Genomic DNA, 13,069 nt, shown 5'->3' with positions numbered 1-13,069 from the left:
TTTTCACCCTTGAATGACTCCCCCTCAGTGGTGACTGGGAGTGTACGGAGGAAGCCGGCTCATAGCTGAGGTAAACCATGCGTTGTTGATTGAGCTAAAAAGCCCATAGACTACAAGAGATACAAAGCTATGTCAACAGCTAAGGTTCACGTCAGAGTCCTAATAAAAGTGTACCCTCAGAATAGATCTGGTTCTTAAATCTATCAGCCATAGAACAAGGGTCTGCCAGTTTAAACCAGACAGCTGATGATATACAAAGTATATGGGGCATGAAAATGCTTGCTTTCAATCTCCATTACGCAGACGGCAGGACAGTCAACATCGTATCCCTCAATCGCAATGGCAACGGCAAACGACAAGCGATGCAGTCGTTGGAATGGAACGGCCTCTCTCTCAGGAGAAACAGCCAGTGTAAAGTAACTGTCACAAAACAGTAATGGCTGGCTCTGATTAGTTTGGAGTTTTACACAGTTGTTTGGAGCACCTAGCAACACAGCACTCTGTCCCCCCCTGCACCCCCCCCCCCCCCCCTCTCCTGGCACTCACCCTCGCTCCTTAATGTCCCTGCTATTCATGAACCTCTTAATTGCACTGGTTTACCCACGTGGTCGCTTAATTGCTTCTCCATCTAACTGCAACATGTAAATACAACACAATTAGCGACATGTTGGCTCTATCTATGGCAGCAAGAGAACTTAGCCAGTCACACTTTCATATTTTTGTTCCCATGTCCTCATATTCCGTTGCTTTTTTTCTTACTTTTAATTGGTGTCTCTTTGTATCCACGTTGAAAGCTCTGCATTGCTTTATCTTCATTCACCCAAAAGAGCCACAGGCAGCTAATAAATCAGTCTACAGACAAGCACCATGGGAATACCGATTGCATATGCAAGTCTTTGCTTCGTTGACAAAACGGTGCAAATCAAAAGATGGCGGGGGGGCACGCTCTTACCTGCACGTTCTCGCGGAGGTCAGTGGCCTCTCTCAGGGGCTGTGTGGAGGCTCGGAACAGCTCGTCCACCACCTTGATCCCGGTGGTCTTGCTGGAGGTGTACTCCCTGGTCTTTCTGCTCTTCCTCACCGACAGGCCCCGTTTGTGAGCCTTGCCCCCGCCACGCCGGTTGGTGATGGCCACGTGGACAAACAGGGTGGTGTTGGGGAGGAACTCTCCGGTCAGAGACTGCAGGGGAACGTGCCTGTAGCCGGGCTGAAGACACTCGAAGGGGATGGTGTACTGCCCGATGAACTCGTCGCCTATATAGTCGTCGTCGAGCACTACGAAGCGGAGGGCGGCCAACTCGGGCAGGTTGATCTGGAACTCGAAGCTCTCGTCGAAGACGGGGTTGTCCCCGTTCTGAGACACGGTCTTGGTCCTCTGCTCGGCGCAGTCGGCCGGGATCCCGTGGATCTCCACGTAGATGTAGGGCTCCACCACATCCCCCTTGGCAGCAGAACCCCTTGGCTTTGGCAGGTTCTGTCCACTGATCACTTTAATGTGGAGGAGCTGGGCTGACACCCCGGGTAGGGAGTCCCTGGCGTTGGCACTAAAGTAGGACACCTCCTCTCTCATGATGGATGGGCGGAGCACATAGCCACAGTTTCCATTCTGTCTGAACCAGCCCAGGTTGAGGTCCATCATCAAGCCTGGGGTCTGGTAATTCATGGCCACTATCTGGCATCCACATTTCCAGAAGTCCTGCGGGTTCATATTACTGGCGTCGATACGCATGGGTGTGGGATAAACTCTTGAGAGAAAACGCTTGTTGTAACACACAAAATCCTCGGGGAACTCATTGGCAAACCTGTTGGCGTCCACCTCGTTGAAGGAGCACATCTCCCAGTATTTCTGGTCCCTCTTGGAGATTTCAAAATCCCTGAACTGCACTGACGTACAGAGGGAGACCAGGTCGGACAGCTCCTTACACAGCCTCAGCCTCTTGATGCCTAGTCCATTATACTGGTCCTTCTCATCTGCCCCCACCCTCCTGGACATCTCCAGGCCCTCCTCCTCGTCGGTCACCTCTCCCTCAGAGTCAGGGCAGTTGGAGGGGAGACGCTTGCCCTTCACGAGGATTTTGCCCTTGAGGTTCTCTGGGGAAGGCAGGTAGTGCTCCTCTGCGTTGGGCGGCTCCGTGTAGAGCTTGTCACCCAGGATCTTTTTCATGTGCTGGGCCATGACTCTCTGCTGTGGGATGCAGCAGTGAATCACCAGGCAGAGGATCAGAGGGTACTCGGAGCTGTCAAAGGCATACTGGTTAATAATGTCCAGGACCTTGGAGAGGGCTAGCTGAGAGGCCACAGAGCTGCCCACATACACCACGGGCTCGGCATCTGGCCCGTCCCACACGATGACCTCCAGACTGCGGCAGCCCATTCTCAGCGCTCGGATGTAGCTGCTGATGTCAGACGAGCCCCAGAAGTGGTCCTCCAGCAGGGAGGCGTTGTGCGACGAGTTGATGTAGTAGTGCGAAAGGGGCTGGTTCATGTCCTGGCACACCCGCTTGTGCTGGGGGTCGAAGATGTGGCACTCGGAGGAGAGGAGGTAGTGGGTGAAGCCGTCGATGGAGAGGTAGCCCCGCTCCCTGCCCTCGGCGGAGGGCTCGTACTTCAGGACGATGTCCCTGCACATGTCCTCCGTCCCCGCCTCCACGCCCTGCTCCACCTCCACGAACAGCATCAGGTCCTTACTGTCCAGGTACTCCTTGTTGCTGGAGAACTGCACCAGCAGGAAGAAGATCTCGGGCCGGGTGCACAGCTCGCAGTAAGCCTCCACAAAGGTGTCCACGTTGATGTCCTCCCCGTATTGGTCTTTGGCCTTCTGCAGCTCCTTGAATTTGAGCTCGATCCTGGATTCCTTCATCCCCGGGTTGAGCCCTTTGATGATCTGCGTGGCCCTGAAGAGGTCGATGTGGCCTTCCTTGTCCATGTCGGCCAGCTCAAACACGGAGCCGATCCAGGAGGTACGCAGGCTGGGCTGGCTGGGCTCCACCATGTCCACTGTGTGTCTTCCATAGGAGACCAGGTACCTCAGGCCCATCACCCAGGTACTGACCACGTCTGCTGTGCTGCCTACAAGGTCCAGAGACTCGTAGTTGTCCCCATAGATGATGGAGAAGGCGCACTCCTCGGGGAACTGGTCGGACAAGCCGTTGCTGCGCAGGACGGGGGTCTTCTTCCCCAGGCGAACCTCCTTGATGCTTTTGATCTCCAGCTTGGCCTTCTCCGAGTCCTTCTTGGAGGGCTCCCAGCGGAGCCAGTGCATGTCCGGGTCCAGCAGGAAGTAGCGGTTGTACATGCGGGAGTTGGAGCGCACCTTCTTCATCTCGCAGCCCTCCATCATGAAGGCCATGCAGGCGGCCGTGCTGCTGATCTTCCGGTCGTTGGGCATGGAGCTAAAGGACACTGTCTTCTTCCTCACCTGCCTCTGCTTGGAGACATCCTGGGGAAAATAACAGAGAGGGAGAGGGAGGGAGGGAGGGAGGGAGGGAGGGAGGGAGGGAGGGAGGGAGGGAGGGAGGGAGGGAGGGAGGGAGGGAGGGAGGGAGGGAGGGAGGGAGAGAACACAAATATGTTATCTTCCTGCACGCTGAGGACACAAAAGCCAAATCCGATGACCAAAAGGACATTGTGGTCTGAAGGTGACATTGGAGCTTACGAGTCTCATCTTGACTTGGTTCCAAACCACCTCTGCTACATACACATCTCACTGATTGATGGGCAACATGGAGACTGCCATTACATAAGCTGGAGAGTGAAGAACAATGGGAGAAAGAGCAGAGCACTCCTTTCATCACGAGCAGATTTCAGAACGAGATTCATGTGTACACAGCGGACCCTAAATCTAAACACAGACTGTCCCTGTGCTGACAGGTAAAGAAAGATCCCGGTGATTTACCTCCCTCTGGGCAGTGCGGAACCCCACTGCTCTGAAAGACTGCATTAACTGCCTGTCATCAAATGCTCAGTTATCAGCCAAGCACCAGGCATCTTTATAATAGCCCTCCCTTCCTCAACCTCACCCCCCGAGCCAGCCTCTCCTGCTGTGGACGCGCCACACTCTGACATTTCACTGCTTGGTTGACAAAATGACTCTGTTGGAGCAACTCACGCAAAGGCATCAGCCTTTGCGATAATCAGATGTGTATTTAAAATGTGTCTCTCCCAATGTAATTATTCAAATCCCAGTTTAGATTGCAAAACTCCTTGAGAAGGAGAAGTAACATTGTCGCTCTCCCCTCGAGACAAATGGTAATATAATGCTTGCCATATGAAGTCTGTTTCCTTTTAGAAGAGCAGTGCTCAGTGTAATGATAGGGCATGAAACAGCGAATACCATTGCGGTTTGGCTTGAGCCTGAACAGTTTCTTTTCTCACTGCTAAAGGCCTTAAAACGTATCCCCTTAAACTGCAAATCAGATTTATTGACTTTATAGCTTACATATTTCTGCAGACGATGACACTACACATAGAACAGACTCCTGCCTGCTGATTCAAAGACAGAGTCAGAACAGAGTACCACAGACACATGATCCCAGGCATTAATCTGTAAAACTGTGATGGATGAATCGGGCATTTTCACCTCTCCCCAAATAATCTTGCGGAAACTGAAGTCAAGGGACTCAACGTCTTTTGTTCTGTGTCCAATATTTCTCATTTCATAAAGCTGGAAAGTCTCTCACGAGTCTCTCTCAATTAAAAACTTTGAATATCCTGATTGTAAATTATTTCGATTTGATTCGACCAATACGTCTGCTCTTGGGGAAGGATAGAGGGAGATAAGGAGGGAGAGAGGGAGGGAGGGTATGTCAGAGGTTCCTAAGCTAGGGGAAGAGAGGGTATGTCTCCCCCCGAGGACAGCAGCTGCCTGTACAGGCCTGATGGATCCACCCAGAGCGTGGTTCAGCCACAGTCACAGAGAAACACCTCAAGGCCATCCATCTTCCACCTGACAGGCAGAAGCAGACGATTCCCGACGCAACATCACGATTAATGAGCAACGCTTGACACAAAGCCTGTGAAATGACACAATCATCGCTCTCTTGCTCTGCCCTTGTTTGATGACCTCCATCTCGTTTTCGTACACATGAGATACGAGCATGCTCATATTTGGTGCAAAGATTCCAAATCCCTACAAAAGATGAACACACATCAAATCACAGATGATTCACAGATCCTTTTTGATGCGTATTTGAGACACATCAAATGAAATGCATTTTCAACACTCAAAATGTTTAACTATGATATCCAGGAGGATAACAAATAGTCACCCATATAGTCAGTGTATTTTTTTTGTGGATTTATGGCCCAGAAGTCCTAAGACCACCCTGAAAAATGAAAGTAAATGAAACAGTTTGGAGTGACCACAAGAACAGGCCTGTGCTTCACTATAGAACACCATGAAGACAGTACCATGGAGACAGTACCATGGAGACAGTACCATGGAGACAGTACCATGGAGACAGTACCATGAAGACAGTACCATGGAGACAGTACCATGGAGACAGTACCATGAAGACAGTACCATGGAGACAGTACCATGGAGACAGTACCATGAAGACAGTACCATGGAGACAGTACCATGAACACAGTACCATGAACACAGTACCATGGAGACAGTACCATGGAGACAGTACCATGAAGACAGTACCATGGAGACAGTACCATGGAGACAGTACCATGAACACAGTACCATGGAGACAGTACCATGGAGACAGTACCATGAAGACAGTACCATGGAGACAGTACCATGGAGATAGTACCATGAAGACAGTACCATGAAGACAGTACCATGGAGACAGTACCATGGAGACAGTACCATGGAGACAGTACCATGAAGACAGTACCATGGAGACAGTACCATGGAGACAGTACCATGAAGACAGTACCATGGAGACAGTACCATGGAGACAGTACCATGGAGACAGTACCATGGAGACCATGAGGGTACTGACCAATCCTGGTGTCCAGCATTTTTCCCCCCTCAATCTCTCCATAATATACTTAGAATTGGCATTCTGTCGATGTGAGGGCCTGTGCCAGAAATCGTCTGGGCAGTCAAACCACTCCAGGAAGGCAGTGTCTGTCAGCCCAGCTGGGCCAGCTCCCTCTCTCCGCACGCCCCTAACCGAACCCCTCGGCGCCCACATCGATAATGGCGCGGGCCATAATTATGAGATCCCGTTTCAACCTCATACTTCAATGTGTAGGCCTAGTTCTTCCCCCGAGTCCTTCCCCCTTCCTGCCTCACACGAGAGAATACCGCTCGCCCACTCAGATGCTGGTCACATACTCTGGACTATTTCGATCCTGGACTAAAAAGAGAATCGCCTACCCCTTCCCTCTCTCTTCCTGAATCGCACTAGAGCGAGGAGAAGACAGGGGGGAAGAGTCAGGAGTTAGTGGTGTGGGCATGTGTGGGGCGACTCTGAGGGGCGTGGAGCAGACAATCAGACCATGCCGTGGGGGGTGGATGGAAGGCAGGACCGGGAGGGCCACTGGACAAGCTTGATTGTTTCCAGGCTTTGAGGAAATGCTGACACCAGAGAAGGTCAAAGGGTTAGTGGCCAATCTTGTTTCATTAGCAGACCCTGCCATGTTGTTGCAATTAGCCGGAGCCCACAGCAGGACAGCAAGCTGTCTCTTTTCAGATTCTCTTCCTCTCGATCAAACCCAAAGACGACAGATACCGATACGCATGCAGCTATTCCGCCTTCTTTGAACCTACATGGATTTAATGGATCTAGAGAACTGGGTAGGAACGGTGACCTTATAGGTGTTATCGTTCAGTGCTTCAATCAAATCAATCCCGCGGAAACTGCAAGAGGAGGCAAGAAGGTCACGACAGAAAACCAAAATCAAACACAGTCATCGCTCAGCCTTTTCATTCTTCTTTTCAAACCTCACAGGCTCTGAAGCAAATTCTCCATTTTACCCTTTCGGTTTTCCAACTCTCTCGCACACCCACATCCCTCTCTCCTCCTCGCTCCCCCTCTCCACCCGCCCCGTGCCCTCTCTCAATTTTCTCACACCCTCCGACCGTTTTCCTGGCAGGAACGTCCGTTTGTCCAACAGCCTGTCTCCATCTGTCCTGGTGGTCAGCTGCAGGGCCTTTGGCTCGCCTGTTGCTGCTGTTGCTGGGGTGACCGGGGTATTTTGGTCGGGCGTGTGGAGCCGCTGGGCGCCCCCGGCGGGGTCAGAGGGGGGCTAGGCTGGGCCTGATGCAGGAGTGATGCTGATGGGGACAGGCAGGCCGCGAGACAGCCCCACTTCCTGTGAAGGGCAGCAGCAAGTCACGCTAGCCAGCTCTCCTCACATCAACCCTGCCACCCGCCAGACACACACTTGGACACACTCCTCACACTGGGCTCCGCAGAGGCTGGGCGAAGAACGATCAATGTTCCACTGCCCTGAGACTGCCTGGATGTACTTGTTCGCAAACGTCTCAAGCCTCAACATCGTATGGATGTGGCAAACTGAATATTATGGAACCTGTCTTCCTTCCTTCCAACTTCAGGACCAGTCAGACGGGTTTGAGGTACATACAGCAACAACACTCTGGATTCTCTCAATATGTCAACATTTTCTTTCATATATTGCTCATTTGTGTTCCTGCCTTCCAGCTATCCCCCCTTCTGTGGATAGCCCACCCAGGAATGCAGGACTCTCAGGGCTGGATCCTCACCCGGCATCTCTCTTCACTGTGTGTGTGTGTGTGTCTACATGCGTGCGGGTGTGTGTGTGTCTTGTTTGCCAGATCCCTTAAGGAGCCCAGGGCTCCCCGTCTGCCTGACCCCTCCTACCAGAACACGTAGTGAGATGAAAACAACCACATAATGTTCACTTCCATGAACAAAAACCACTCCTACACATGCAACGTAGACACGTTTGAAAACTTTCGAAACGCTACGCTTAACCCCTTTTTATTGATCCGACAGAATTGATCAGCCTCCATTGTCTCTTTCTAAGGGTCTCTATCCTACCGGTGCATTCACCACTATGTGTCTGAATAGAACACCTTTGCTAAACTCGAGCGCGGCTTCAGTCAATCGAGAACTAGTAGAATGTTCACTGGAACTTCAAGGTTCTATGAATAACCCCCAGAGCCACGGGGGAACGGGAAAGAACAGGGTGAACAGCAGAACGGAGCTGGATGACGTCCTCTCTCCCATAGTGACTCATGTTGGGAAGCAGGGGAGGGGATCAGAGCATGAAAACCCACACAGACACAGAGACATCATGTCTCGGCTATGCTACACAGCCCAGCACACAGACAAAGACAATCTAGCTGCTAGATTTGGTCTATCTGCCTGCTCGCTAGATGCGAGCAGGCAGATAGACCAAACCCTAGGCAGACAAACAGGAAGGCAGACAGACAGACAGACGGGAAGACAGACAAACAGGAAGTCAGAACTAGAGGGCAGACAGACAGGAAGTCAGGCACACAGATCTACAAGCAGACAGACAGGCACAGTATATACGTAAGCAAAGGCTGGAGACATGCAGCCTTGGAGAGGATTTCTCAGCCCAGTGATGGTTTCAGAAAGTCAGACTAGACACAACCATGAAAGGACCCGTGGTACCTTACCTACCCTCACTCTGTGTTCAACTCAAGTCAACTCTTCAGGCAAGTCTGAATTCAGAGTCAATGGGTTTGAAACTGACATTACGTCCGTGTTCAACCAGGCTTCAACACTACAAAGAATGAGGAATAGAGAAGGAGGAAAGACAGAAAGAGGGAGAAGGACAGCAAGAGAATGAAAAAGAGAAAGACAGACAGACAGACAGATAGGGTGAGAACTGAAAATTAGAGAGAGACAGAAAGATTGTTTTATAAACTGTGAGAAAGTGAGAGAAACCTTCTCACACTGGAGAACAACATTGCTTTCACTTGTTTCGCACATTTTTCACATGAGGGATGTTTAAACTCTCACATTGTGCATTTCACTCACACTCTGAACCACACTCTGTGTGTGTGTGTGTGTGTGTGTGTTTGCCTGTGCATGCTACAATAAGCTTACAAGGTATTCAGACAGATTGCGCCCTGGCAATCACCTACTTTAAAAGTAAAACCCAATCTGTTGTTAACAGTCTTTCCATTCTCTATTAATGAGATGATCCTCCCCTGAGAACATTCAACAAGCCAAAGTGCACCAAACAACCCACTAATTACGGGACCACAGAGAGGTAGCGGTCAATGCTATCGAGCAACATGAAAGAGCAGAGAATTATAGGCTGTACTAAATTTGTCAGTTACAATACAATCCCCTTTATAAAAAGGCCTGTTTCTTTTTACTGCGCGTCATGAAAACATTCAATACATGTAGTAGCTCATTGGCACTGGGAGCCCATTGGAGCAGGACTAAGTGGTGATAAATCCTCAGCTGCCCACTGGTAGGGTGGATTCCTGAGAGGACCTCCAGATCCCTTCCCCTGCGGCACCCTCCTTCATCTGCTCCAGTCCCCTGTTATCCTTCTTACTGTCCTTCCCCATGCATCTCCAAAGGGGCCAATTATTTCTTGCACATCCCATCTCAGATATGACGTGTGTGTGTGTGGGGGGGGGTGGGGGGTGGGGGGGGGGTGTAGCGTGTTACTGGATGCTCTTAGGAAGTTGAGACGTATCTGATTGTGTGGGTCAGGACTCGTCATGTTCGGCTGTCCTTGATTGCGGTGATGAGGTTCCGCCTCACCATCCCCTGGATGATGGTGTCTAACTAGCCTCGTGTTAGCCCCCCGTTCTCTCTTTCAGATGTTTAAGCTCTCTCGTCTCCTGACCAGCCAGCTCTCTCCTTGTAGTATCTCATCTTAGAGTTGGCTTATTTCCAAAACGCCTTGCATACAGCCTCAACTCATTTTCACAATGTCTAATTCTCCGTGGAAATCAGTCAGAGAGGGTTAGAGAGGAAGGAAGACTACTGCATGTGGTTGAGAGTTTGCCTTCTCAGAAGTCTGTTTTCCCTTCTGTTGTAAAGCTGTGATCTGTGCCGTGGGGACCTGTTTTAAAGGTCAGTTTATCAGCCCCTGTTCACTATAAAGTCGCTCCATTTGATGACAGGAACACCTTCTGAACAGACTGGAACACACAAACACCACCCAGCTTGTCTGCAGTGTGCTGATCACTTAGGGATAGCCTGAGGGCGGTTCCTGGAAGCTCCAGAACAATCGTTTAATCCTATCTACTAATGGATATCTGTTCTACTAAAGGTATTGCTCATCACTGGACATTGTTTCCACATCAATTGATGTTTAATCTAATAGCATTAGCGGTTCCCATTTCCACTCTGAAGGGAATACATGTTTGGACCTGGATAGAGCAGCGTGGTTGCTGTTTGCCCAGTAGAGGACTTCTGGTGGGGAGGTGATAGCTGCTACCAGGGCTCGCAACTCACAACAACTCACTGTCACAGTACCGTCCCGAAGTGCAAACCCAAACTGAACTTGACCTGTCCCAAAATGTGAATTCTTATGTTAGCTGGTAGCTAGCTAATTTACTTATGATGGACGGCCACTGTTTGGCGAAGCGCAACCGCGCACCGTGCAGCAGCGCATAACACATAGCAGCGCTTCTAATGTGAATAGATTGTTCATAGTTTATGGAATTTTAAGCTAGAGCTAAATGTGATGATATGCTTCACCCGCCTTGTGTTTAAACGTGTTGAACCACTGGTGTGTGCATTTGATATTGTTATGGTCTATCGTCCCAAAGTCTGTGTTGAACTGTCTCAGACATCTTTTTCATCGTCCCTGGCAGGCCGGCACGACGGGACGCCGTTAATTACGAGCCCTGGCTGCTACTACTACATCAACACCTGGGTTACTTTATTTCTCTCCCTCCAGAAACTCTTTCCCTGCATTGTCTGCTGTGCTACCAACCACCGATGCTACAGAGAGAAGAAATTGTTACTGAAAAACAATCAACGCATAACTAGTGGTGCTGTACGCTGCAACCTCAGGAGAAATGATCTATAACCGCCTGAATATCATCTGACACAGGCAGCTGTTTCCCCCCCCCCCCCCCCCCCCCCTCCCACAATAGGCCAACTGCCTGGGCGGACTAAGCGAGCGAAGCAGGAATTCTCCTGGCTTCATACGCAGTCTTGACAGGACTTCCACGCACGTCTATATCCCCCCATATCTGTTTCCTCTCCCTATTCAGCAGACAGCTTTCCTTGATCTACTGCTGCCGTCAGAGGCAAGGCTCCAGGCCGCAGTGGGAGCCATTAGGTTGCTCCAAAGTGGTGTTTCCTGTCTGATCTGGTCCTAACATAGGATCTAGTAGTCACTGGTGTCTGACAGCAGGGCTTGCAAGTTGAAGCAATATACATCGTGCAGGTGCTCCACAGACCGACATGTTCGTCACTAACAGATGGCAGTGACAGACAGAGAAGAAAGGCAGAGCTGATTAAGAGAAAATGTCATCCTGACAATCCCTGCCAAGTATCTCAGTGGCATTTAGCATCCACCTTGGCGATAAGACCTCTATGTGATATGACAGTCTGAGGGCAGGTGGAGCAAGAGAGACAGAGAGAGGGAGAGAGGGAGAGAGAGACAGAGAGAGGGGGAAAGAAAAACTGAAAGGTGACAGATTCTATCAGTGTGATCAAATGGAAGCTAGCCCTTTACTCCCAGAACCTGAAACTTAATCCAGTGAGGAGTCCGATTTATAGTTGCAGCTCCAGCAGTATATGAAGCCTCTCGGGTTATAAATACACTTTAGGGTTGAGATAAATACACTGGAGGGTGGGGATAGAGAGACAGAGAGATAATGACAGAGAGACAGGGAGTGCCAGTCAGAGAGGGAGAGAGAGGGAGAGGAAGACAGAGTTAGAAAGATAATGACAGAGTTAGAGATTAAGAGAGTTAGAGAGATAAAGAGAGACAGAGGAGTGATGAAAATGCTAGATATGTTTAATTCCCACAGTTTGGAGCTGAAATCGCAGAGTTTAATTAGGTAACTTTGGATGTGAAACCATGCATTGTTTTAGGTGATAAAATGTAAACAGTGGAACTAGCATTGGATTTTGTCTTTCATTTGCATTACAGAAACAAAGGCTCACAGTATACCAAGCAGTTTAAACCTCTTGTAGTAATAGTATCTTACATATTGTATATTATTTGTAACGTACATTACATGTGTATGTATACAGAGAGACAAAGAGAGACAGAGAGAGAACTGTTCCCTGCCTTCCTCGTCTGGGCGTCCTCAATACTTTAGCCCATCAGTGCCTGTCGTAACCTTGACTGCAGTCTGCATTGCAGCTGATGGAGGAAATAGGTGCTCCAGTCACCAGAGAGCTTTACAGCTGCAGTAAAGTACAGTACACCTCAACTCCTCCTTTTCTCATCCTCTCCTCCTCCCTCCATACCTCCTCTCCTCCTCCCTCCATACCTTCTCTCCTCCTCCCTCCATACCTCCTCTCCTCATCCTTCCATACCTCCTCAACTCCTCCCTCCATACCTCCTCTCCTTCTCCCTCCATACCTCCTCCCTCCATACCTACCTCCTCTCCTTCTCCCTCCATACCTCCTCTCCTCCTCCCTCCATACCTTCTCTCCTTTTCCCTCCATACCTCCTCTCCTTCTCCCTCCATACCTCCTCCCTCCATACCTTCTCTCCTTTTCCCTCCATACCTCCTCTCCTTCTCCCTCCATACCTCCTCTCCTCCTCCCTCCATACCTCCTCTCCTTCTCCCTCCATACCTCCTCTCCTCCCCTGCCAGCACCATAGAGGGGGAGGAGAGGGGGACGGAGCAACCTGCAATGTCCTCTGACAGATGTGCCAAGCTCCACACACACACACACACACACACACACACACACACACACACACACACACACACACACACACACACACACACAAGCATAGTCACAAAAGCACACACACACACACATACACACACTGACATATACACAACTACTCACATTGAGGCACATGATAGTGATACCCCCCTTCCTCCACAATCTCATCTTTTTCAAGGTCACTGTAGTCTGGATGAATACACCAGGGCACCCACACTGTTCAATCTTCTAAACCGTGCACATACACACCAGCTCTTTTCTTCATCATTCTA

At 50.1% G+C, this 13,069-nt stretch overlaps 1 protein-coding gene across 1 annotated transcript in view; it reads right to left on the bottom strand.

Moving 5' to 3' along the window:
- Positions 1–13,069, bottom strand: part of plcl5 (phospholipase C like 5) — a 96,701-nt gene that overhangs the window by 19,111 nt on the left and 64,521 nt on the right. Inside the window, 1 exon segment of the mRNA XM_067232742.1 lies at positions 953–3,439. Within this exon segment, the coding sequence (XP_067088843.1) occupies positions 953–3,439 (2,487 nt within the window).

The sequence above is a fragment of the Osmerus mordax genome, chromosome 3 (assembly GCF_038355195.1).
Source record: "Osmerus mordax isolate fOsmMor3 chromosome 3, fOsmMor3.pri, whole genome shotgun sequence".
NCBI classification, from domain to species: domain Eukaryota; kingdom Metazoa; phylum Chordata; class Actinopteri; order Osmeriformes; family Osmeridae; genus Osmerus; species Osmerus mordax.
Note: the sequence above shows the minus strand (reverse complement) of the source record. Positions and strands in the feature narration are given on the sequence as shown.